Source organism: Manis pentadactyla, chromosome 4 (genome assembly GCF_030020395.1).
Source record: "Manis pentadactyla isolate mManPen7 chromosome 4, mManPen7.hap1, whole genome shotgun sequence".
NCBI classification, from domain to species: Eukaryota; Metazoa; Chordata; class Mammalia; order Pholidota; family Manidae; genus Manis; species Manis pentadactyla.
The window spans coordinates 180,528,291-180,551,888 of NC_080022.1; the positions used below are offsets into that span (position 1 = coordinate 180,528,291).

Genomic DNA, 23,598 nt, shown 5'->3' on the forward strand with positions numbered 1-23,598 from the left:
CATTTCCTGTGAGCTTTGAAATAATTCAGAGAACTCCGAGGGAGCAAGGGGCAAGATCCCCAGAGATTCTGAAAGCCCACAATTTTGAAAGTATTGTCCAAGTTGGCTACTTATTAGTAGTGTGACCTTTCCGAGTTACTTAGCTTCTCTATGCTTCCTTTTCAAAAGACTTTAATAATGTCTATCTCTTAGATACTATTTCATCTCTTCTGATATGGTAACTGGCCCATAGTGAGCACAGACTAAATGGACACAATGATTATCAGCTCTGTTCGAGAGAGGAGAAAAACTCTGATATAGGCCATGATCGTGGGTTAATAGCTAAGCTCAGAGTAATATCTCAAATAGCTCAACTCCAAGGAATGTAAGTGTTGTTGAGAAAATTCACGGCAGTTGCAATTTTGTCATGAGGAAGGTAGAATCTTGTTGCAATATCAAAGGTAGTTCTGGTAATTTACAGCAGCCTTGACCTGCTTCTGACATGGTTTCCTGACCAGAAATATTCCACTTTCAGCTTTCAGATATCCACATTCCATCCCTGGGCCTTGCCTCTCTGAGGAAACCAATCGCTGCAGCCAGCGGTTCGGCTGAGGTCCAGGAAGATGTGTTGGGATGCATTGGCATGAGGGTTCATGAGGGTCAAGAAAAGAATCAGGGCCAGGGACATTCTTTTGTGTATACATAGTTTAATGAAGACGAATCAGTCATTTTACATTTTGGTCTTGTAATATCAAAACATCTGCCTCTGTCATTGTCCCAGTGGGTGCTTCAGATCCCCCAAGGCAAAGCTCCTGTTTTATCCAAGTGATAAACAACAGGTGAAAACCACTGACGTGTATGGAACACCTAGGATTTTATAATGCTATCTAATTTAATTCTCATAATTACCTTTTTTAAGGGGATATGGATGAAAGAGGTAAAATAACTGGTCTCCATTCATATAGGTAAATGATAGAGATGAGATTCAAACAGAAATTAGTGGGACTCCAAAAATCAAATCCAAATGACTAAGGTAAAGGCCCTATTTTGTTTATACTACATAAATAATGTACCTGGAATGACAGAGTGTGGTAGGAACCTGAAAAAGCCCTTCTGGAGCCCAGACCATAAAATCTTGAATTTAGTTTGCTTTCAAGAGATGGTATGTCCAATCTCACCATGGGATTCAGAGGCACCTGGACACAAGTGCAGCTGGTCTAGAAACGTCTCCTCAACTGGGAAACTTCTCTGTCAGTCTTCATCCTGGGTTTTTCCTCATTGTTCGCTAAGAAAATCCAGGCTTCAGCCTGAGTTTTTTAAAGTTGAGGACATGCACCGATAAGCTAAAATAAAAGTCAATTCAATGAAGAAAGGCACAAATAATACCAAAATTTGGGTCAGTATGCCTTTTCTATTGACATGGCAATATGACTCATAATTGCTTTTTTAAAAAATTAGAAGACCCAAGTGTTTTTTGTTTTTGTTTTTATTTTGGATTTCTGTCTCATTTTATCTCCAATCATTAAAAAAGAAAGTTATGATAACAAGTGGCACAATAAACAATGAAGACGTCTACAAGTCTTGATTCTTTTCCTATGTAGTTGCTGATGACAATAATGACAATTTTATGATTTTTATTTTTATCAAAGTAATAAATACTTAGTTCATAGGGGTCATGTAAGAGTTTCTACTGAAAACAGTTGTTTCTTATCCTACTTCTGTGTTCATCCCAACAGCGATTCTCTTAAGGAGATTAAAAGTCTTAAATTGGTTTCTTCTGATATCTGTCTGTATGTTTATAAATATATGCTTATGATGCTATTTCTTTATTTTTCAGTTTCAGTATTATCCACTTACTTCTCATGAGGGAAAATAGGCTCTCAGTTCTCTTGACTCAAGTGTTTTTACTTTAATGAGAAGATGAGGTCTTCCTGATGCTGTTCATTTTTAATCCTCTGGGACCGCCATTCCCCGTTGTTCATCTCATTAAAATGGAGAAAAGGTTCATGAAAAATGACAACATAAAACCTTTACATCGTTGTATGAAAAGTGACCTTCAGAGTTATGTAGTTCAAGTTCTAACAAATTTAGGAAACTCTTTTATATATCCAATTTCTGAGTAGAGAGCCCCGACCTTTGCTAGATTGCTAGAGATGCCAGTGATGAAACTGTTCTTCTTGATAACGAATCAGATATTAAATCTACTTCGCTCTAAATTTCATACGCAGACCCTAGACCCACCTTCTGCAGCATCATCGTGCAGTGGGGTCACTATCTGTACTGTCCATTCTGCATTCGAGGGTGTGAACTACTTGGAGCAGGGGGCGTGTTTGAACGATCTCAGCACATCTCATTCACAGTACAGGGAATATAGTTGGTGTTCGATAAAGGCTTTGAACACACAAGTGTCTGTCTTCTTTACTGTTTTCTTCTCCTTCAGCTCTTCCTTCTCTGCTGGCCTGTGTTTTTTTTTTTTTGTCCCCATTACAGGGACTGCTCTTCAAAAGTAGGATACACAGAATTGAACGTTACGTGTCCGAAGTGAAATATCTCCAATTAAACAAACATTTATTACTTCCACTGGGAATTCTGTGTGGATGAAAAACTATTTCTGTTGAATCTTTGCCTTGATTTTTGGGAAAAATAGAAATTCGTAAACTCGTTGATCAATTCTTCCTTTTCTTTGCCTATCTTTGCTGCCCTTCTGAGCTTGGGGTCCATCAGCTTTCAGTGTAATCATGGGCTTAAGTTTCCTTGCTGTGAATTTCTCCAATCCTTAGAGCTAAGGGCATTTTCCCCCCAACCCCAACCCCCATGTAGGCCCTTCTTCCCCCAGTTTAGAGATGGGTAAATTCATTGAGCACCTAATTGGCTCTAAAACACATCTCTGGGGCACTGGGCCAGTATCTTTTGCAGTTCATTCCACTCTGAACTTGTGGCCCAGTCCCAATGTTTGAGTTTCCTCTTTTATCCTGATATCTGATCCAAAGACCTACCTTTCATCCTGATTCTGCTTCCGACTGCTTCTCTTCTCATTAAGGCTTAAAACTTTAGTTATGGAATGCAATGATTTTCTTGTAGTCCTTTTCCCCCAATGTTTGCTATCTGTCTAACCCTGGATAAATCTACCAGACTAGTGAAGTTTCAATTCTTCATCCTTAAAATGGGGATGATACTGAAACCTGGTTTTTCAGGGTTTGGGGGAAAATTAAACAAATTCATAGATGTAAAATACCTGGCCCTTAAGAAGTGTTTCTTTTCAGGCTGAGATCTGTATCTGACCCTTATCCTCGCAGTCTGGTGCCCAGATCCTGAACCCCAGCTCCGCAGTGAGGGCCCACTCACTTTTGGCCGTGCCCCTTTGAGGTGGGTTGCTTGCCTGCCTGGACATCTACATGCTCTGCCTCTCACTTCTCATGCACCCCCCCCCCCCAGCCCTGGGATTCCCCGTCCTTCTTGCCCTATGGTCTCGCGCTGGAGGCTGTTCAGCGGGTCACCTGAAGCCCTGACATTCATTCCTCCAGCAGCTTGGCTAAACTCCACCTCCACATCCATGGCTGGACCTGCCTCCAAGCACAGCAAAAGCCCCACTCCAGGCTGTGTTCTTCGGATCCAAGCGATAGGAAGCTTTATCCTTGCCACCTTCCTCAGGATACTCTGTGACATCATGTACACTGGATTGTTTTTCCCTTTATGTTCAAACACGTTGGCTTAACTCCAAAGGGAGTCCGGAGTCAACAAGCCTTCCGTCCTGCCCGCTTCTTGGTGGTGCAATCTCACAACTGGAAACGCTCTTCTCCATGAAAAGGCATTGCCCAGTGAGAGAGCTCACTGACAGCATTCCCCTGCCCCTCACCCACGTCCAGCTTCCCTGGGCCTCTTTCCTTAATGACTCGTCTTTAGATTCCCGATGGTTCAACCACATGGGGTTTTGCCGGTTGACATTCACTTGTAGCTGTGTCTGGTGGATGTGCTCATCAAGGGCTGATCTAATCCGCACAGTAGGTAGCTGTATCCCAGGAAAGCCTGAAAACAACCACAGAGGCTGAAATATTTCCCTGCAGCCCTGGCATCCAGAGTTTTAAGAATAGCATATGATCTCCTTAATTTTAGAAAACCTGGTGTGAGCCTTATATACAAGAGATAGGCACACCTCAGAGCACGGCATCGACCATTATGTGCCATTGATTATCTAGTTACTGAGACCCGGGTCGCAGTCCTAGCTCCATCACTTTCCAACTCGATGCTGTGTAGTGAACGACTTCATTTCTCTAGGCCTTAGTGTGTTAATTTACTGAACATAATGCACACTGCTTTTCAGGACTATTGTTAGGATTGGTGGGGGGAGTAGAACGGCACTGAGACCTTGAAAGAAGAGACCCAGCTGCACTCAGGAGCAGAGGTCACTAAAAATGATCTAGGAGCACAGAGAGAAACCCTGATTACCTATCAAACTGCCCAGGGGAGGGACCTTCAAGGATGCACCACACTGAACACTTGGTGGTGTTTTCTGATGTTCTGGCCACCTGTTTAGATAGCTGTGATTTTGATTCGTTTCCTACTAGGGAACTGACAGTACAGTCTCCTTGGGCAGAGTTTGGGGAAGGGGACAGAGGGAATATGCCCACAGCAAGGTCACAAATCCTGTGTGTTGCTTCCATAGAAGGTTAGAGGTCACGAATGGCCCTGTTGGGGAGAGGCAGTGGAATTCAGCTTTGCTTGATGACACAAGCATAGATATTGTGTTTCCAACCCTGGGATCGAGAACCTGAGGACCAAAGGGAGATTCTGGCTTGTGATGCTGGGGACCGTGGCGTAGGATCTTACACTTCTTTGGTTTTCCAAGTTTTTAGTGCCACTTAACCAAATCTGAACGACTAACAGGACAAATATTCCCTCAGCCTATTATCCCGCCTCTCTTAAATGTTTGTGGATATGGAAGCTGACTGGCATATTCACAAGTTGTTGAAAATCTCTATGAGGATCAGTTCCTAATTTTTTTCCAATGAGGACATCGAATCTGTATTTCTACGGGAAAGTTACGTGAGAATCGGGAGTTCAACTGCCAATGATGTTTACGTTTCTCAGTTAAAAAGCCAATCTTTCTTACTCTGATCCTAAACTCTATGAATGGAAAAAGCTATTTTAGTTCATGGCATATTATTTCCCTTAAGATGTTAAGCTTCTGCAGTATTGCCAAGGCTCATCATTTGAAGGCAGTTTTCATAAATGTTATCTACCCTACACGGGTGCAAAGTGGCATTTGGATTAAGTTGAAGCAAAAAGTAATTTTATTACCAGAGAAAACATTCCTTTTCATCCCCTCTACCAATCAGCCTCAAATAAAAGGAGGCTATGCTGGCTATAGTTATAATTGTTATGAATAAATTTTAATAAAATCAGTAGCTAAAAAGTGTTGAATTTTCAAAATATAGTGGAAATCTTTCTCCATAGAGCTACACTGTATACATGTTCTTGGCTAAGAATGAATTTTGATTCAGATGTGGGACATCTATTTGTTCAAGCCAATTTCACTCAGATTTCTGTGGGCAGATTATTAGCTGGATGAATTAGCTCGATGAATGAAAAGTAAAAACTCCTAACCTGCCTTTTGCTCAACTACCCAGAATGTTCCCATTGATTACCTCCTGCCAATCTGATAGCTGAAATTCAGGGACCAGAAAATCATTTTAATAATCTGCAATGTACAGAAATGGATCATTCTTTCCAAAACATATAATTTATTTCAAGCCAAATGCAAATCAATTTCTCAGTATGTTCCTGTTATGGCTTATCTCTGGCACTGTCTTCCTTTATGAGCTTAGAAAATCAAGACATGACCACAAAAGTAGAATGCTGGGGGAAAAAAAACTTTGTGTCTTTGATACTGGGAGAGGCCTCAAACCCAACCACTTTCATGTTGGATCTGTAATGTCATGCCACTGTGGTGTTATTCTACCAGAGAAGCTTCCATTCTTGGTGGGTTGTCTTGATAGAAGGTCTCAAATAGTTGGCAAGATTGCAGTCCCCAACAGGCAGTAAGAGTCCTCATTGTCCTCAGTAATAGTCCTCAAATACAGTTAAATGTTGATTGAAGACTACACAAAGACTGTTTCCACAATCCTTTCTGGCTTATTACAAGCCTTGGTGTACTTAGCTAAATGATATAGCCTCTTACAGTAGAAGTTTAATATCTTACCATAAGGTTTAAGAGGAAAGTGCCCCCCCAATCTGCCCCACACTGACTCCTCCATGTCCATCACAATGAATATTCTAACCTAAGAAATGCTGGGCATGGTATCACTTCTCTTTTTAAGAGAATCATTACTAACTTGGGTCCCGTCTGTTTGCATGGGCATGCATAGATAATCAAATCAAAGCTTCCAATTCTGGGTAGGCTGGCTCATTCTTTTTCTGTAGCACTACAGTGAACACAGAAATATAACTGGTGGAGAAAGCATAGAAAATGAAATGCATGGAAATTCAAGAGTCTGTCAAAGGCACTAAATTCTGCCAGCTCCCTGAATTTCCTTTTATCGATGGTAAGCGGCAATGCTTTACAGCCAAGGGCCCTTGAGAAGGCGCAGGCTAATAGAAAGCTAATCTCATGTGACAGGCAACATACTGCTTAAGGTACCGTCTCAATAGGCTATCAGTCTGGATCTTCCTAGTGACACCTTGTATCTCATCTTTCAGGACTTCTCAATTTATCTATATCCACAAGAGAAAATGGGAATTGAGATAACAGCCAATAACAGTTGCTTTATTTTCCTCCCCAAAGAAGATGTCCTGAGTTCTCATTTTGACAGCTGAAAACAGAAACTCAATCATTTAAAGGTCAAAGAAGTTGTAGACACTATCCAGGGAGTTCCTGGTCTACTAGCAAATCACATCTGTGTGCAGTGATTTTCAGCAGATGGAGCAGACTATTAAATAGACTCTCTGTAAATTGCCAAAGAAGACAATTTGCAGGCAGTTCTCACAAAATGGGAAAATAGCAGCAGAGAGATAGGACTTAGTTTCTGTTGGAATACCATAAATGCGAAACATAGAGAAGGTCAAAAGTCATGGCACATATGTTTCCTATAAATTACGTTCGTTTTAGAATGAACAGTTAGGTTCAACCAAAGCAGCTCCCAACCCATACTATGTGGGAGCTATTAAAGGTCAGTCATCGGTAACATGGCATTTAGAAAGCAAAGTGGGTGACTAGTACAAAATGACTTCTATTCTTAATGAGACCTGTGGCTTTTCTGGGCAGCTCTGTCCTGTCTCCCTGAAGGTTATGTCAAAATGATTAGATGCTAGAAGGGAACTTTCAACCAAGTCTGGGAATTTGCCAATCTAATAATTCATGGTGAAAAAGTGATCTCTCCTCATTCAGATCTATACTTGAATGAACTGTCATTACAGCTACAACCATTGATATTAAATTCTTATTAAATACCAGGCACTGTGAAAGGAAGTTTAGAAACACAGCTTCATTTAGTCTCATAGCAGTCCTATGATTTGCATTTTGCAGATGGGCAAACAGAGGCTTGAAGAGGCTCAGTAATTTATGCAAAAATGCAGTTTGTCTTAATAGTGATCAAGCCGGCATCTGAACTCCATCTCATGTCTGTTAGAACTAACATCTCAATTCCTGAAACTCTGAGGAAATAGATCAACTGTGAGTGGGCAAGACAATCCTAATGTCGGGGTGGAACCCAAAAATATACAGATGTAAACTACTCCCCTAGGATCTCAAAGTAGGCTGTTAGCACACTGCACTTTCATAAACACTGCCATGCTGTTCTGCTTGTAGGGGTTATGAGGTCTTAAAGTTCATGAGTATGAATTCTTAAGAACTTAGTAGGGCCAGCTTTTTAGGCAAATCTACGTCATAAACATCTAACTGCCCTCCTCAAAGTCATCCATGTCCAAGAACCATTTCCTTGTCTCAAAAGTCTATTAACATAGACCTTAGAGTGGTAACGTTGCAAAAGAGCATAATTTTTAAACTTCTTCTTTCCAAAGTCATTGAAAAGATTAAGATAAAAGAAACATTGCTAAAACAGACTTTGGTATACCATGCCAAGAAATGAAGGTATTAGGAGCTGAATATATTTTGGAATGGGGAAGGGAGAAAAGGAGGCACTGAAGGAGGGGGGAATTCCATTTGATGCCTGTTTACCTTGAACCCTGCTTTAGGTATCCCTGATTTGTTACCAACCACTTTCAGGATTTCTCCAATTGGTCTCCAGTGGCCAAATCTGACCTGACTCCCTCATCCCCCCCTTTCCTTGTTTTAAATGAGATCTGGTTTTACTTAGATGAATTAAATGTCACTATATTTGTTTCTGTGAATTGTTCCAGCAAAAATTACAGCATCAACGTCTGACTTTAAATGTCTGTAGGACTGTCTGCCTCTCAGGGCTATTTATAGTTGCCTTTTAAAGACTGTAATAAATGCTTTTAGATTACAATTGGTTTTCTTTCTCTTTGTGGACCCTCAGAATTGGTACACTTCAAAGTACCAGTTGAAAATACCTGTTCTTTTTTTGCAAAAGTAATGCATGTTCACTGAAAATTTTAGAAAATGCAAATAAGCAAATAGAAGGAAAAGAATCAGGAAAAATTAATCATACCAAACAGAGAGAGCCACAATTAACATTTCGTTGTATATCATTCTGTCTTTTCTCCATGTTTGAATATATTTAAACTTAAAAAATGTGTATTATACAAGCTGTTTTGCAGTCCTGTTTTTTTTCCACTAAACAATGTGTTTTACGTTTTTCCTCTCATTCTTCTAGTCCATCACTTTTAATGGCAACATTAAAAGTAATGAGAAATAATATGACTGTACCATTTCCAATGAAACAATCCCACATTTATTAGATAGCCAGGCCATAGCTAAAATTTGCTACTGCAAATAGCCCTAAAAATTAACCATGTCTCTATTCACACCCATGACAGTTTCTTCAGTTCAACTGCTACAAGTGAAATTGACTGAATCAGACCGAATCTACTGTACCAAATTCGTAGATTATTGTCACATATACTCAACTTACCTCCAGAAATATTTCAAATTTCATAAACATATAGTATTTTACTATTTCTTGAAAATGACATAATAACATTTCATTAGTGTTAGGAGAACCATGTTTCTAATAATTCAATCACTGCTTTAACAGATTGTATTATATATTTTTTAGGGCCAGGCCCAATTTATTTCCAACTCCAGATTTTCAGAAGGTTCTGAAGCATAGTTACCTGTGGTTATCATACTGAAATCTATACTTCTAGGGAAGCTACTCAGCGAAAGTAAATAGTAAGACTCTCTTTTTTTTTTTTTAACTATGTATGAGCTGGCAGTTATGACAAAGGAAGAGACAGGGTCAATGGAAGTGTTTGGAGACCTGTCAGCATTGATGTTTCCACAGTTCTGGGAAAGCCGATTCTCTTACTAAGATTGAAATCTCCCCAAGGGTACTGTATTGTTCAATTTGTATTATGCAATTCATTAATTATTCCATGAAAGTATAATTAGTGATTGCCTATATCTCACATATTGCTCTAGCTGCTCCGATACAGTGGTAATGAAGACAACAAATAAGTAGGTCAATCAGTGTGGTAATTGTTTTGAAATTAATAAATCACGTTAATAAGAGAAAATAGGGGTGTGTTGTGGGGGGGGGCATGGTTTAAGTTTACATCCCCATTGGCCAAGGCCTCTCTGAAAAGATGACACTAAAGATGAAGCTTTGGTAATGATAAGAAGCCACATAGGCAGTAAAGGAAGTTCAAAGGCCCTGGGGCAGGAACAAGCTTGTGTGTTAGAGCGGAATTTAGCAAACTTCTCTGTAAAGATCCAGGCAGTAAATACTTTTGGCCTTGTGGAGCTCATGGTCTCTGTTGCAGCTACTCAAGTCTGCAGGGGCAGCATGACACTAGGTAGCCATAGACAATATATAAGCAATGATCTAAATGTGTTCCAATAAAACTGTATTACAAAGACAACCAGTGAGGGGGGGTGTAGTTCAGGGGCAGAGCATTGACTGTAAAGACAACCAGTGAGCTAGATTTGGCCTTTAGATTATAGTTTTCTAACCTCTGTGCTAGTGAAAAAGGGAGATACAGTAATGAGTGTGAACAGTGAGGAAGATAGTTGGAGGTAATTGCCAGGGACTAGCAGAGGTCAGAGGTGTATACAGGCTGAATATAGTACAGGTTATGCAGATTAACTCTAATTGCAGTAGGAGGACACTGGAGAGTTTTAAGCAGGAGAGTGAGGTATTTTGCTTTTGCTTTTAAAAAAGAGTAGATTAAAGTATAACAAGGGCAGAAGGAGAAGGTCTTTTAGGATGCTGTTGTCATCCATTGAAGACATGGCGGTTTGGACTACAATGAGATGGGATTAGATTTAAAATGTGCTTTGCAGGTGAACCGACAGGACTTGCTGCTAGTTTAACATGCTGGGAAAAAGGAGAGTGATTAGACTCTTGCATTCAGAGAATATTTTTTAAAATGTGAATTAAACTGAATTTTCAGTGAATTTTGTCTCTTTCAGAGCAATAAAGACATGATATCATCAACCTAATCATTGGTTAACACGAGCAGAAAAATATATTAAAGAAAAGGCATCAGATAGTTTATAACAACAAAGGAAGTATGGAGAGAGAGAACCTGATCTGAGCAGAAGCAAGAGGCAAGGAAAAAGTGAAAACCTTGTTGTAAGGACTGTCACCGTAGCAGCTGTGACTTGTGTCCTTCCCTGGGGAGACTTAGATGCTCCACCACACCACTGACCTCTCGACTCCTAATAGTTGTCTCCTGTAATAGGATTCAGTACCCTTGTGTCACTTCCTCAAGATACAAAGTCTTATTCTGATTGGCCACTCCAAGGTCATGCAACCCTGCTCCAGGTGCAGAATGAGGAAACATCATAGTGAGAAGTGGCTTCTGCCACCTGTGCTGGCATCGTTCTAATCATGGCTGCCATCATCTCCAATGTGATCATTGAAATACCTTCCTGATTAACCTCCCCATGCCTTTTAATTTCCTCCAACCAATTTTCCACTAGATAGCCAGTTTGATCTTTTTAAAATGCAAGCCTTATCATGCTGTGCCCTTGATTAAAATGCTTAAATCACTTTCACCGCTATTGGGAGAAAGACGCAAATCTTCAATGCTACCCACTAGGTCTTTATGCTCTGCCTCTGTCCCTCTTACCAGCATCAACTCCCCCCAACCCCCACCCCTGCCTCAAATTCAGTTCTTTGTAAAACATGGCCTGTGTGCATCTCTGAGTCAGAGAGCCTTTGCAAATGGTGTTTCTCTGCCTGGGAAGTTCTTTTTCTCTTTCTTCTCACTTACTTACCTTGTAGCCATTTTTCAGATTGTAGCTCAGACATCCATTCCTCCCAGACTAGATAAGGACGCAGTATTATTAGCTATTTATTCAAGAGACAGAGAAGAAATATTCATTTAAGTCAAGGGTTAAAGGAAAGACTATAAATAAGGATGGTTTCCCACGTGCTAGCCATTGTACTCTTTTATATTATATCAATTATTTGTCACAAAAATATTTTGAGATGAGTCAACTATTGTCCTTATGTTTTAAATGAATGCAAGGAATCAAGGAAGCTTAAAGACATGTGTAAGATGTGGATATCATATATAACCACCACTAGAACCCAAGTCTTTGATCTCCTTAAACTACATTTCTGTAGGGCCATATCTTGGAGCTTGGACTGTGTGCCCCGGTAGCAGGAGAAAGGATATTTACATTTCAAGTTAGAAAAACCACTCTGAGTGAAACTGGCAAGAGATGAGTGAAAAGGCTATTATGCAAACCAAGTAAAACCAGGTTTTTACCTGATCAGAGAGCCTGGATTCAGTGATCACGTACAGATGAGTTCCTGTAATGATAGGTTTTTTGTGAGAACCAGGCCTTAAAATGAGCTTAGAACAAAGGATACAGCAGCCAAACTACACCTAGAAATAGTGATGGCTGAACAACTAGATAGTGACTGTGCTTCAAGCAAAATAGGACAGAGAACAAAGCCTGAGATGAGGACATTTTTACCTAAAGCAAGAGCCACAGGTGAAGAGCTCTCAGCTTGAGTGTCAGGTCCTGGGCCGGATGCTCTCTGATCACCCGGGCTCAGGCCATGCTCCCTATCACTACTGTATTTTGCTTCCTCCTTGGTACTTTCAACTACCAGCAATTATCCCACGCCATTGTTTTCATGTTTTTGAAAAGCAGACTCCCCAAAGGTGGGATTCTTCATTAATTCCTAAAAGTGAGTGGGTCTGACACAGAGTAGGAGCTCAACTAGAAAAAAAAAAGAAGAGAAAACAAACAAAACAAGAATGAAGACAATCAGTAACGAGGTCTGCACTGGAGAGTTTCAGGGGCCATTGGCAATGTGCTTTCCTTAGAGAACACAGGGACATCGCACTGTGGTCTTTTAAAGGGACAGAAGATCCCACGCTCCCCAACTTGGCTGCCAGCGCGAATCCAGTTCAAGGTAAATTCTAAGCAACTCAAGCTGACACCCAACCAAAGCAGGGATGGGCAGACTGATTTTCAATAAGAACAAGAGAAACCTTGAGAACCATCTTAGGAAAATGTGTACATACCACTTAAGACAAAGAAAAACATGATAATGACCTTGTGAATTTCTTTAACCTGTTCATTTTGCCAGGCTTATCCATCTTGCTTGTTTTAGCTTGATGGCTCACAGTAAATAGCAATAAAATGCTTAAACGCGTGTGTGTGTGTGGAGAAAAAGGAATAGGGGAACTCCCATTTGGTGACAGTTATGAGAAGAGGGAAAACAACCCAGTCCCTGGAGGTTTAGGAAACTTGTAGCAGAACAGAGAAGTGGTCTAGTTGGTTACAAGGCAGGAAGCAATGGTGCCATCCCTGAATTTACACAGAAGTATCTTCTGGGAACCAGATATTGTCTGCCCTGCTGTCATGCAAGTGGAAAGTTGTTTGACAGGGTTAGAGCAGGTGCTCTGATATAACAGAGGGGGAAACTGAGCCCTCAGAGGATTCAGATGCAAGCAGTGGTTATTGAATATCTGCTAGGAGCCTGGCACAGTGAAAGGTCGCTTCCTTTTCAACGATCTCATTCAAGTCTCACAGTTACTTGGTGACATAAGACACTGAGGTTCAGGGAAAAGTTACTGACACAAGCCACTCAAGGAACTGAACCTGGAGTCTGCTTTCCATTTCATGTTTTCTCTATGACACCAAAAAACATCTTATTTCAGACTATTTCTTATTAAGGTAATTTGATTTTTTAAGCCAGAATAATTTGGAATTATAATTCTTCTTGGTGTGATCTTGTCATCCAGAAAAATGGTAAACTGAATCCCAGAGTCCAAATTCTTCTACTTCTTTATGAAACACAGCATCATTTGGGGTGGGGCAGGGTTTATGGCTTAGGATGTAGATACTCTTAAGGGAAAACTGGGCTAGAAAGAGAACCTCTGGATAAAGTTGCCAGCAATGTTATCATGCCGGATTTCTGCTTCTCCTTCTCAGTCCAGCTCTCAGTGTAGCCATAGCTGTTTGCTCATAACCCTTGTCCTATCATAAATGGGCACAAAATTTTCTTAAATTGATTCAGGAGAAGTTGTGGAGCTGTATCAGGAAAGAGGCAAAATCCATGGTCACTGAGAAGTTGGGTGAGGGCTGAGGTAGGGTTGGGAGAGAACAAAGGCTATAGGTCAAACCAAGGCTGATCTGGAGGTGACAGCCGCTGAGAAGGAAACATGAAAATGCCTTGGAATTGGCAACGAAGGAGAACGTGTTTGAAATTAAAGAGAAAGGGAGTGTTTGGAGAGGTCTGGATGGCATCTAGCAGGTGCTGAGTGAAGCACGTGTTCAATGGCTGAATGAAGAGCTCCACCTCAGTCTGTCTGACTGTCTTATGAGGATCCCAGGGCAAGATAAGGCTCAGGCATAATGCCTAGGCAACAAGTTGTGTGACTGGTTTTGAGCAAGATAACCTAACTTGTTGGGCTCTGCAAAGCTCATCAACACCTCTCTTCCTTCCTCAGCAAACAGCTCCCACCCACATGTGCCATCTGACTATACCTTGTCTTGTGGACCCTCCTGCCAAAATCCTCCCCTTCTGCATACCACAGAGCTCCACCTAAAGCCAGTCTTCAAAGACAATGATCTGCACATGGAATTAAGGCCATCTTTTCTACTTTCTACCCTATGGGCTCTCACAGGTCCACTAAAATTTATCTCACCTAGTAGTTGCCAGAAAAGTGACTTGATCAACGGATGACTTCATGTAAATCATTTACATGCTAAAGAAGGCACTTGCTAATCTCAAAGGCCAATGGGCAATAATTACTGAATTTCAGCAAAGAGAGTTTCAACCAGTATTTGTGGTATATCTCAAATTCTACAAAGGCAATTAGTATTATTATTAAAATATTTATATTAAGTAGATGCTAGGTGCAAGAATGAATTTTATTATCAAAGTGACCCAGGATTGTAAAGTCTTAACCACTATGTCGTACCCTCACTATGCTGATGAAAAGATTAAGTTTGAAGAATTACCTACAAGAGTAGTCTGCTTAGTAAATAGCTGAATTTGAAATACTGCAGAATGACAGAGGAATTGCTTAAAAATTGGTGAGTCTGACTGAGGCACTTTTTTGTATCAAGAAGTGGGGACAGACAGGCATGATGCTTAGTTGTTCTGTTGAAAATGCTCTCTAGCAGGTGGATAGCCCATTTGAAATACACTCAGGAAGGTTTCTCCTTGGACTCATACAAAGATCTAGAAAACTGAGGATGAGAATCAGATCCCCCTCATCAAAGTAGATTAGAAAGCTTTTTTTTTATTAAAGTATCATTGATATACAATCTTATGATGGTTTCAAATATACAACACAGTGGATCAACAATAATAGTTATCCATATTATTAAATCCTCACCCCCTCTAGTGTGGTCACTATCAATGTAATAAGATGCTAGGGAATCATTGGCTATATTCTCCATGTTGTATTACATCCCCGTTACCAGCTTCTATTGTGACTGCTAATTATTGTGCCCCTTTATCCCCCTCACATTTCCCCCCCAACATATCCCAATCCCTCCCTCTTGGTAACCACAAGTCACGTCTCAGGACCTATGAGTCTACTGCTGTTTTGTTCCTTCTGTTTTGCTTTATTTTTATACTACACAAATAAGTGAAATCACATGGTATTTGTCTTTCTCTGCCTGGCTTATTTCATTGGGCATAATATCCTTTAGATCCATCCATGTTGTTGTAAATGGCAGGATTTCTTTTCTTTTTATAGCTGAATACTATTCCATTAAAAACATTTTAAAAAATTCTGAATTTAAGAAGATTAGAGACTGTTGAGAATTAGGCTTGGGGTTGATTAATGATTGTGCATTGAGTCCCCTATACAGAATTTTATTGTTGTTAACAACCATTTGATCAATAAATATGAGAGATGCCCTCTCAAAAAAAAAAAAATCTGAATTTAGTACAATGTTCGAAGTTGGAGGAAAGTCACAGTCAGGTCTGGGTCTTCTGACTCTGACCCCTCTGAGTTCCCTCCCAGGTATCTCTGTGGGATGGAGTGACTGTGGGAACCTTGCAATGCCTTCTAAGTGTGTTTGCCAATTGTAATAAGCTTGGATGGCATTCTCAGGAAACGAGCCACCGTCCTCACTGCGTATTCTAGCCTCTTATTCTAGCCACATCTGCAAAACAATTCCAGGTCATGGCAAAGAAATTGCAGCCCTTTTCCTACCTTTGTCATTAAACACTTGACAAAACAGTTCAAAATTGGTTGTAGGGGGACCTTAGAGTCAGCATGTACTTTTGTACTCTATTCCACAGTTTTGTAATCGCAGAGATCAAATTTCTATTGTCACTAAAAAAAAGGGAATTTTGCAACCTATGAAATTACCACCATCAGTTTCTAGAGAGCAGGGAACACAACATCAGAAAGAAACACAGAAGGAGGAACATTTTTTTTTTATGATGAAATTGATGGTAACAAGATGATTATGAAAGCATTAATGTACTTTTAAAGCTGTTTCTAATCCTAAGAAACAAGATATTAAATACAGAATGTCCAGTCAATCAGCAAGCCTTATGCTGTGTCATCAAATGTCCAACAATTGGAAAAGTGATGAAATTATAATATATGAAATAAGGGATGAGTAAATATTTATTTTGTCTATCCATTTTGACAAAAACAGCCTCCATAAATTTCTTGTTCATTGAGTAGGGTAAGATGAGGTTAAGACTAAATAAAATTAGTTTGTTCTTAATCTATCATTTAACTGAAAGACAATTGCCTTTTACAAAATGTATCACATGGTTGGAGAATCAAAGAATAAATGAATAAAGTGTATGCACTCAGAATCTGAAAGCCCTTTTCTGAATAAGTTGAATGATCATAATAATGAACCACAACAGAAAGTTGGTGGGTTTGGGACAGAATTCTCAGAGCTGTAACTTGTATCCCTGAAATTGTTACATTGTTCAGAAATAAATTTTCCACATACTCAAATTTGCTCGCTTGTAGCTTGTATTAATGGAAACTTCATTCACCAATTAGCATACTTTTGAAGGTGTTTTTGAAATGGGTTGTTTAGAGCAGTTGTTGGCACCACTGGAATTCAAAATGATGCCAACTGAATGCCATTTCAAATAACCTTTCTTTTTCCTTTTGGCGAGAGAAAAGAGCAGAGTCACACAGTAGCTCTTGATTTATGAACTGTGCTTTCTTATTCTCAGGCTCCTACGGTGTGTGCAGTTCCCTTTAAGGGTCTGGGTTGGAAGCATTAAACAAGAAAACAACCCTATCTCCAAATGTGCTTTTTAATTTGAAATCACATGGGTCTTTGATTATAACCAGCCCCATTCTCATGCCTGGAATGATCAGGTGAGACAGTGGAGACAGAATCCTTGAACAGCTGCTTCTGTTTGTAAAGTGTCCATGACAAATCAGATGGGAACCTACAATGAATGTTAAATAATAAAATGTGTGGAAACATTTTACATTCAATTTTCCAGTAAGCATTTTGTCTACCCTGGGTCATATCCTGAAATTATACAACTATCTCCCCAGAACATGGCTGAAGAGCTGGCAAAGGGGGGCATGTAACCCCTCCATGCAGATCTGAGGGCAGGTGGGTGAACTGGGCAGGGATGGGCAGATGGACAGAGGGAAACGCAGACATGCCTTGTGGGATTTTGGGTGTCAAGTGGAGTCTGGCTTCCCAGTGGCCCATTCAAACAAAGTGTTTGTTGTAAAGTGGACCTGATCCCTGGAGAAGAAGAAAAGTGATTCCTATTGACCAGAGGGACATTAACTCTTTCCTTCCTTTTATAGCCTGGAAGGCACTGAATAAGTACTTAGTGATTAATTTCCTTGGTTGGTGTCAAAGTGGGGTGAGTCTCAGTGTCAGGAATAGTATTTACTCCAACTGGAGTCTTCTAGTCTGAAGCCTCCCCTCCCCCATGTGCTCCTGCTCCCATCTAGCACAGGTAGACTATGGAGAAAACATATTCTCATAATTACTAAACCATCAAGACTGGGCTGCAGTGACTCTTTCTTTTTGCATAGAAGTATCTAAAGACCATTTAACATTGAATATTTAAAATTTAACTCTCAGACTTGAGCTGGGAAACCCTTAGCCTATACCTATACCTTATTGCTAAGAGCAATAAGAACTGTATGTTCTGCTTTGATCTTTTTAAAGACTGAATTTGGAGGGAGAGAAGTGATTTTTGCCTGGGGTGGTTGTGACAACATCAGGGACACACTGAAGAGCCGGAGAGAAGGGTCCGGTTGCAAGCATGCTCCCTTTAAGAGGCAAACAAGATTAGTGACTTTGGCAGCTTTTTGACTTCTATTCAGACTGAAAGAGAAGAGTTTCCAGTGTCAAAAAAGAATGGATGTTACTAGACAAATGCAGAAGCAATTTTAGATGTTATTGAAAGCTTACCTGGGAGTGGTTTTAACTCCTCTGGGGTTAAGGTTTTTTTTCCTCTCAAGACTAAAGGTGGAGCTAGGGGAAAAGAGTTGAATCTGAAATTGTGTCCCTGTCAGTTCTGTTCTGTCCTGGGAAGTACACAAGGAAGAAGTCCTCCGTGGAAGAGAGAGGAAGGGGCAGGTGCTGAAGGCGGAGTCTACCCATCATAGCAACCGGTATGTAAGGTACATTTTACAGGAAGGTAGAAACTCTTAACTGCATCCTTCTTCTGTAGAAGGAAAACCATCTAACTTAAGCAGAAAACTTATAAGACTGCTAGACAAATAACTGCGTTATGTTTTGTCCATTTATTTCACAGATTATTTTGTTTTCTAAATGCCTTCATGCCTAGAGTTTACAAAAATTAGAAGAATGTTTCATGTCAGGTCAGAAAAGGTAGTGAGACTTCTTTGGGGTTAATCATAGTGTCTACTCTATAAAGATGCATATATAAAAATGTTATTTTGTCTAATTGCATATTTTGTTCCCATAATGACTGAAATGACTGAGTTGAATTCTAAACTGAAATGACTAATCAATACTGAATGTCTCCATCGTCCAAATGAAGTCTTAGCTATTTCAGATGGCATAAAATTGCTTCAAATTTGGTACATTGCTATGAAGATGGAAATTCAAAGCTAAAGTGTGTTTAATTTTTTTTCCAGGTTTTAACTGAACACCCAAACCAATCAGTAGCAAACATCTAAAACTATTGCTACTACAAAGCTCAACTGGATGCCCGAAGGGCATAGGGAAGAATGAGCTATTACGGCAGCAGCTATCCCATTGTAAACGTGGACCCCAAATACCCAGGCTGTCCCCCAGAGCACATTATAGCTGAGAAGAGAAGAGCAGGAAGACGTCTGCTTCTCAAAGACGGCAGCTGTAACGTGTACTTCAAGCACATTTTTGGAGAATGGGGGAGCTACGTGGTCGATATTTTCACCACCCTTGTGGACACCAAGTGGCGCCATATGTTTGTGATCTTTTCTCTGTCTTATATTCTCTCCTGGTTGACATTTGGCACTATCTTTTGGCTAATAGCCTTTCATCATGGAGATCTGTTAAGTGATCCAGACATCACGCCTTGTGTTGACAACGTCCATTCTTTTACAGGAGCGTTTTTATTCTCTCTTGAGACCCAAACCACCATCGGTTATGGTTACCGCTGTGTCACCGAAGAATGCTCTGTGGCAGTGCTCACGGTGATCCTTCAGTCCATCTTAAGCTGCATCATAAATACCTTCATTATCGGAGCTGCCTTGGCCAAAATGGCAACCGCTCGAAAGAGAGCCCAAACCATTCGGTTTAGCTATTTTGCACTCATAGGCATGAGGGATGGGAAGCTTTGCCTCATGTGGCGCATTGGTGATTTCCGACCAAACCACGTGGTAGAAGGCACAGTGAGGGCCCAGCTTCTCCGCTACACGGAAGATAGCGAGGGGCGGATGACAATGGCATTTAAAGACCTAAAATTAGTCAATGACCAGATCATCCTTGTCACCCCAGTAACTATTGTTCATGAAATCGACCAGGAGAGTCCTCTGTATGCCCTTGACCGAAAAGCAGTAGCCAAAGATAACTTTGAGATTTTGGTGACATTTATCTATACTGGCGATTCCACGGGAACATCCCACCAATCCAGAAGTTCCTATGTTCCCCGAGAAATTCTCTGGGGCCATAGGTTTAACGATGTCTTGGAAGTTAAGAGAAAGTATTACAAAGTGAACTGCTTACAGTTTGAGGGAAGTGTTGAAGTATATGCTCCCTTTTGCAGTGCCCAACAATTAGACTGGAAAGATCAGCAGCTCCACAACATGGAAAAAGCCCCGCCAATCCGGGGATCTGGCACCACAGACCCCAAGGTCAGAAGAAGGTCATTTAGTGCAGTTGCCATTGTCAGCAGCTGCGAAAACCTGGAGGAGACCACCACCTCTGCCATGGATGAGTGTAAGGAAGCACCTTATCAGAAAGCTCTCCTGAATTTAAATAGAATTTCTGTAGAATCTCAAATGTAGTCCTAAATTGTAATTGCAAGGGCTACCACTCAATCATTTTACTCTTTAGCCAGTCACCTTGAGACAAGTAGTTATAAACAGGGCTTTTACAGAATGTTATAGCTGTTTGATGGTGATGGGGGATAAGAAGAGTAGGTTGAACTTGTTAATCAAAAAGATAATCTAGAAAGAATAGTATCCAATCATTCAAACATTTGTGTGTGTGTGCTAGCAAATTTTGTGTTAGGGTTGCTATTAAGAGCCTAATTGATTAATATAAATTTCATCTCCTTTTATTATCCCATATGCATGTGTCTTCAACTGGAGGTATACTATTCAGTAATGGGGAACAAAGGGAGGATACTGGAATCAATAAAAATAGGAAGACAGGCAGCATGAATAACAACATTTTAAATATATCAAAATCGATAGTATAATGAGTGGTTTCCTATAAGAATAACATGTCGTCTAACCAAGATATGCATTCAGTAGATTGTAATGTTGAGATAACTAACACTGTGGAATCAACAGGCAGGTTTGCTGTTTGCCCCTCAGAGTGTCTTGGTATCAGCAGGCAGAGGTCGTGGCTGTAAGAAATAGGCAATGCCACCCAGTCAGACAGTTATATTTCACTTGCCCTGGTAATGAACAATGAGTGCTAGGAGCTAGTTTTTCTCTAATCCGTAAGACAGAAGAAAAGTTGACATCATTAACCAGGGCTGTATTTCTCTCTTACATGCCTTGGTTGACTCCAACAAACAGCTTTATGTAGAAGAGCAGAAATAAGGCAAACATGACCTTTCTAGATTCTCTGACAAGGGGGCTTCCTATGCCCACCTCCCAAGGACAACGCGAAGGAACAGGTTCATAGAGACAGGCTGAGGAGTAGATAGCAGTGATATCCATTTGATAGAAAAGTTTTATTTGTGTCCTGTAAGACTGCAGCTTTGGCTGGCTACGGAAAAGATGGACACTTTGGAGAGCAAGGTGTCCCAGAAGCAGTTATGTCTGCTTCTTGTCTTGGACACTTTATAAGACATAAATGACTTGAATAGTGGATTTTAAGAAACTTTTCCAATGAATTTGGAACAATCATTCAAAGTGAAGGTTTTGTGAAACATAATTAAGGTGATTTTAATGCATATTAACAAGAGGATAGGCTGAGTGCTATAGAATGGCTTACATTTTAGGACAAGAGATTAATTCTATTTCCATATTTTAAAATGTTAATCATAATTATTTTAAGCACAAAGCCAATCATCTGTGAATAAAGAGAAGTTATTAGCTGCATTCAGAAATATCTGTTTCTTCTTTTTTACATTATTGCTGAGTTGGCAATAAGTATATGTCATGGTTTTATAATTTGTTTATTGTATTTAAATGTATATTATACATATAGTTTTCACTTTTTCTGGAAAAATTCTCCCTCCATTTAAATTAAAGCACACAAATAAGTTGTACTGAATCACATAGTCCAAAATTATCAATAAAAGCAAAATATGTAGGTATGTAGGGTGTTTTTGTTTTTTCTTTCTCCTTCCCTTCTTTTTCTCCCTATCCTCTTTCCCTCCCTTCTTGCTTTTCTTGCCCTCTTTGTTTCTTTTGCTTATGAGCAATAAAGTCACTTTTTAAATGCACATGTGCAAATCTTTTATTCCTACTTTTTATAGGTACAATATTTGTTCAGGTCACAAGTTGTAAAACTGTCCTGAAGTTTATTACCGGAGATCTCAGTAATGCTTTTCTTTCTGTCTTGTTTCAGGAATGCAAAACCCATTTTAAAAATTGCATACACAATGTAAATTTGAATTTTGTAGCAGCAATTACTCAGCTACATTAGAGTATTAGATCTACTACCTAGAAACAACCACCACCCCCATGAACAGAGAGAGATACCTTCCCCTGACCCTTTTTCTTTTTTAGCTTGTTTCTGTCTCACATCTAGTTTCATTTCCCTTTGCTTTACTTCCTGGACAATGCTGATCCATAATCTTGCTTTGTTAGTATTAGAATAGAAACATCAATGTCTAATAAATATATTCTGTTGTGTAATGTGCCTCCACTGTCAAATCCTCTTAACAGCATAGAATATAAAAGTCAACATTCCCATGTAATATTTCCATCTAATTTTCTGTTTTGGTTTATAACGTACTTTGGCACTCCAAGTAGTTACTTAATACTAAAGATCTTAATACAAAAAGTGTGTGTGCATGTGCCAATATTCTAGTTAATGTAAACTGAACTTGGAGGTGGTCAGCACCAGGTATAGCACACCAGAATTCAAACAGAGGCAGAATTGTAAACCATGTTTACGGGCTTCTAACAGCTTGTAGAACAGCTATATCTGAATTAACAATTAAGTGCTTCTGTAAGCATTTCAAGAAGGCTGTGTGCAAAATGGCACCATTTCTAGTTTTGATGCTCTGTCAATGATGAGAAGTCAGTCAAGTATTTTTTCTTATGGCATTTATTTTCCCCCTAGAGATGAAATTATTCAGTGATTTAATTAGATGGAAAACAAGTTGTGGCATCAAGGCTTTGCTCCACCGTGTGTGCCCTTTAAGTGTGAATGAGCACAGGGACAGAGAAGGGAGTGCTATATTCATGTGCCATCTGTCCATCAAGCACTCTGAGGGGCTTTGCACAGATATGCTTAGTCCCAGCAGCAGAACAAGAGAGTGGATATTTTTAATTGCCATGTCATTGAGTATCTTATTCTTTGATTCTTCCTGACTAACGTATTCCCATTTAGGAAAACAGTGTATCCAAGTTAAAAAAAATTAACAGCTATGCTTTCCAGTCTTCCTTGCCACTGAGGGTGGGGTGTGGAGTACCCTTGTGTGGCATGATCTGGTCCATGAGATATCAGCAGAACTCTTTGGATATGACCTCTAAGAAAGCTCTTTTACTGGGGCTGTCTTCGCTGACATATACCCTTGTATTCCCTGCATTCACCTTCTCCTCCCCTGAACCTCAGATGAGGTGGCTGTAGCCCCTGCAGCCATCTCGTGAGCATGAGTTATCAAGAACACCCCTTACAAGGGAAATTGGCTAAGTAGAAAAGAATGCAGCCTTTGATTACCTATCTCCACACTTCTCCTGCATAAGCGGAAAGAAATGTGATTTCTACCTGACCCAATGAGCAATATTTCTGAAGGGAATTATCCAGGAAACAAAGGCTGGAAAGGAGAAAAGGATGTATAGTTAGGTCCCACCTGTGCAGGACATCTGATGGGGCTGCTCTCTGTGGAAAGCACATATCTTCTGGGGAGTTGAGGAAATGCCACTATTATTGTAAAACAAACACAAAGAATTACTGTTGGCTTGGAAATCCCTCTGAGACATTGATGGCTGAGTGACCTTAATAAGAGGATTGACCAGGCCCTTGATCTTCTTCCTTTTCTCCCCTCCCAAAGAATTACATGCATGGGACTTCCACCAGGGCTCAGGCAAGCCACCAAGTACTGTACAGCTTGGCAAAAAAGTAAAACTGCTACTGGTGTGTTTCAGAGCCCCCAGGGTATTCCAAGGCACCTAGATCTTACTTTATTTGTATTTCATTACTTCTGAGCTGGCCAGCCTATGTGCAAAGTGGATTCTCTAGACCAC

General features: G+C 40.1%; 1 protein-coding gene across 2 annotated transcripts in view; it reads left to right on the plus strand.

The window, feature by feature from the left end:
- KCNJ16 (potassium inwardly rectifying channel subfamily J member 16) overlaps positions 1–23,598 on the plus strand; it is a 55,970-nt gene that overhangs the window by 29,788 nt on the left and 2,584 nt on the right. The window contains exon 2 of one of the 2 annotated variants that reach the window (XM_036900138.2): positions 18,658–19,942. In XM_036900138.2, coding sequence (XP_036756033.2) covers positions 18,751–19,942 — 1,192 coding nt within the window. In that variant the 5' untranslated portion in view covers positions 18,658–18,750. Of the gene's footprint in view, positions 1–18,657; positions 20,907–23,598 lie in introns of those variants that run through there. The other variant, XM_036900135.2, reaches the window with a different exon arrangement.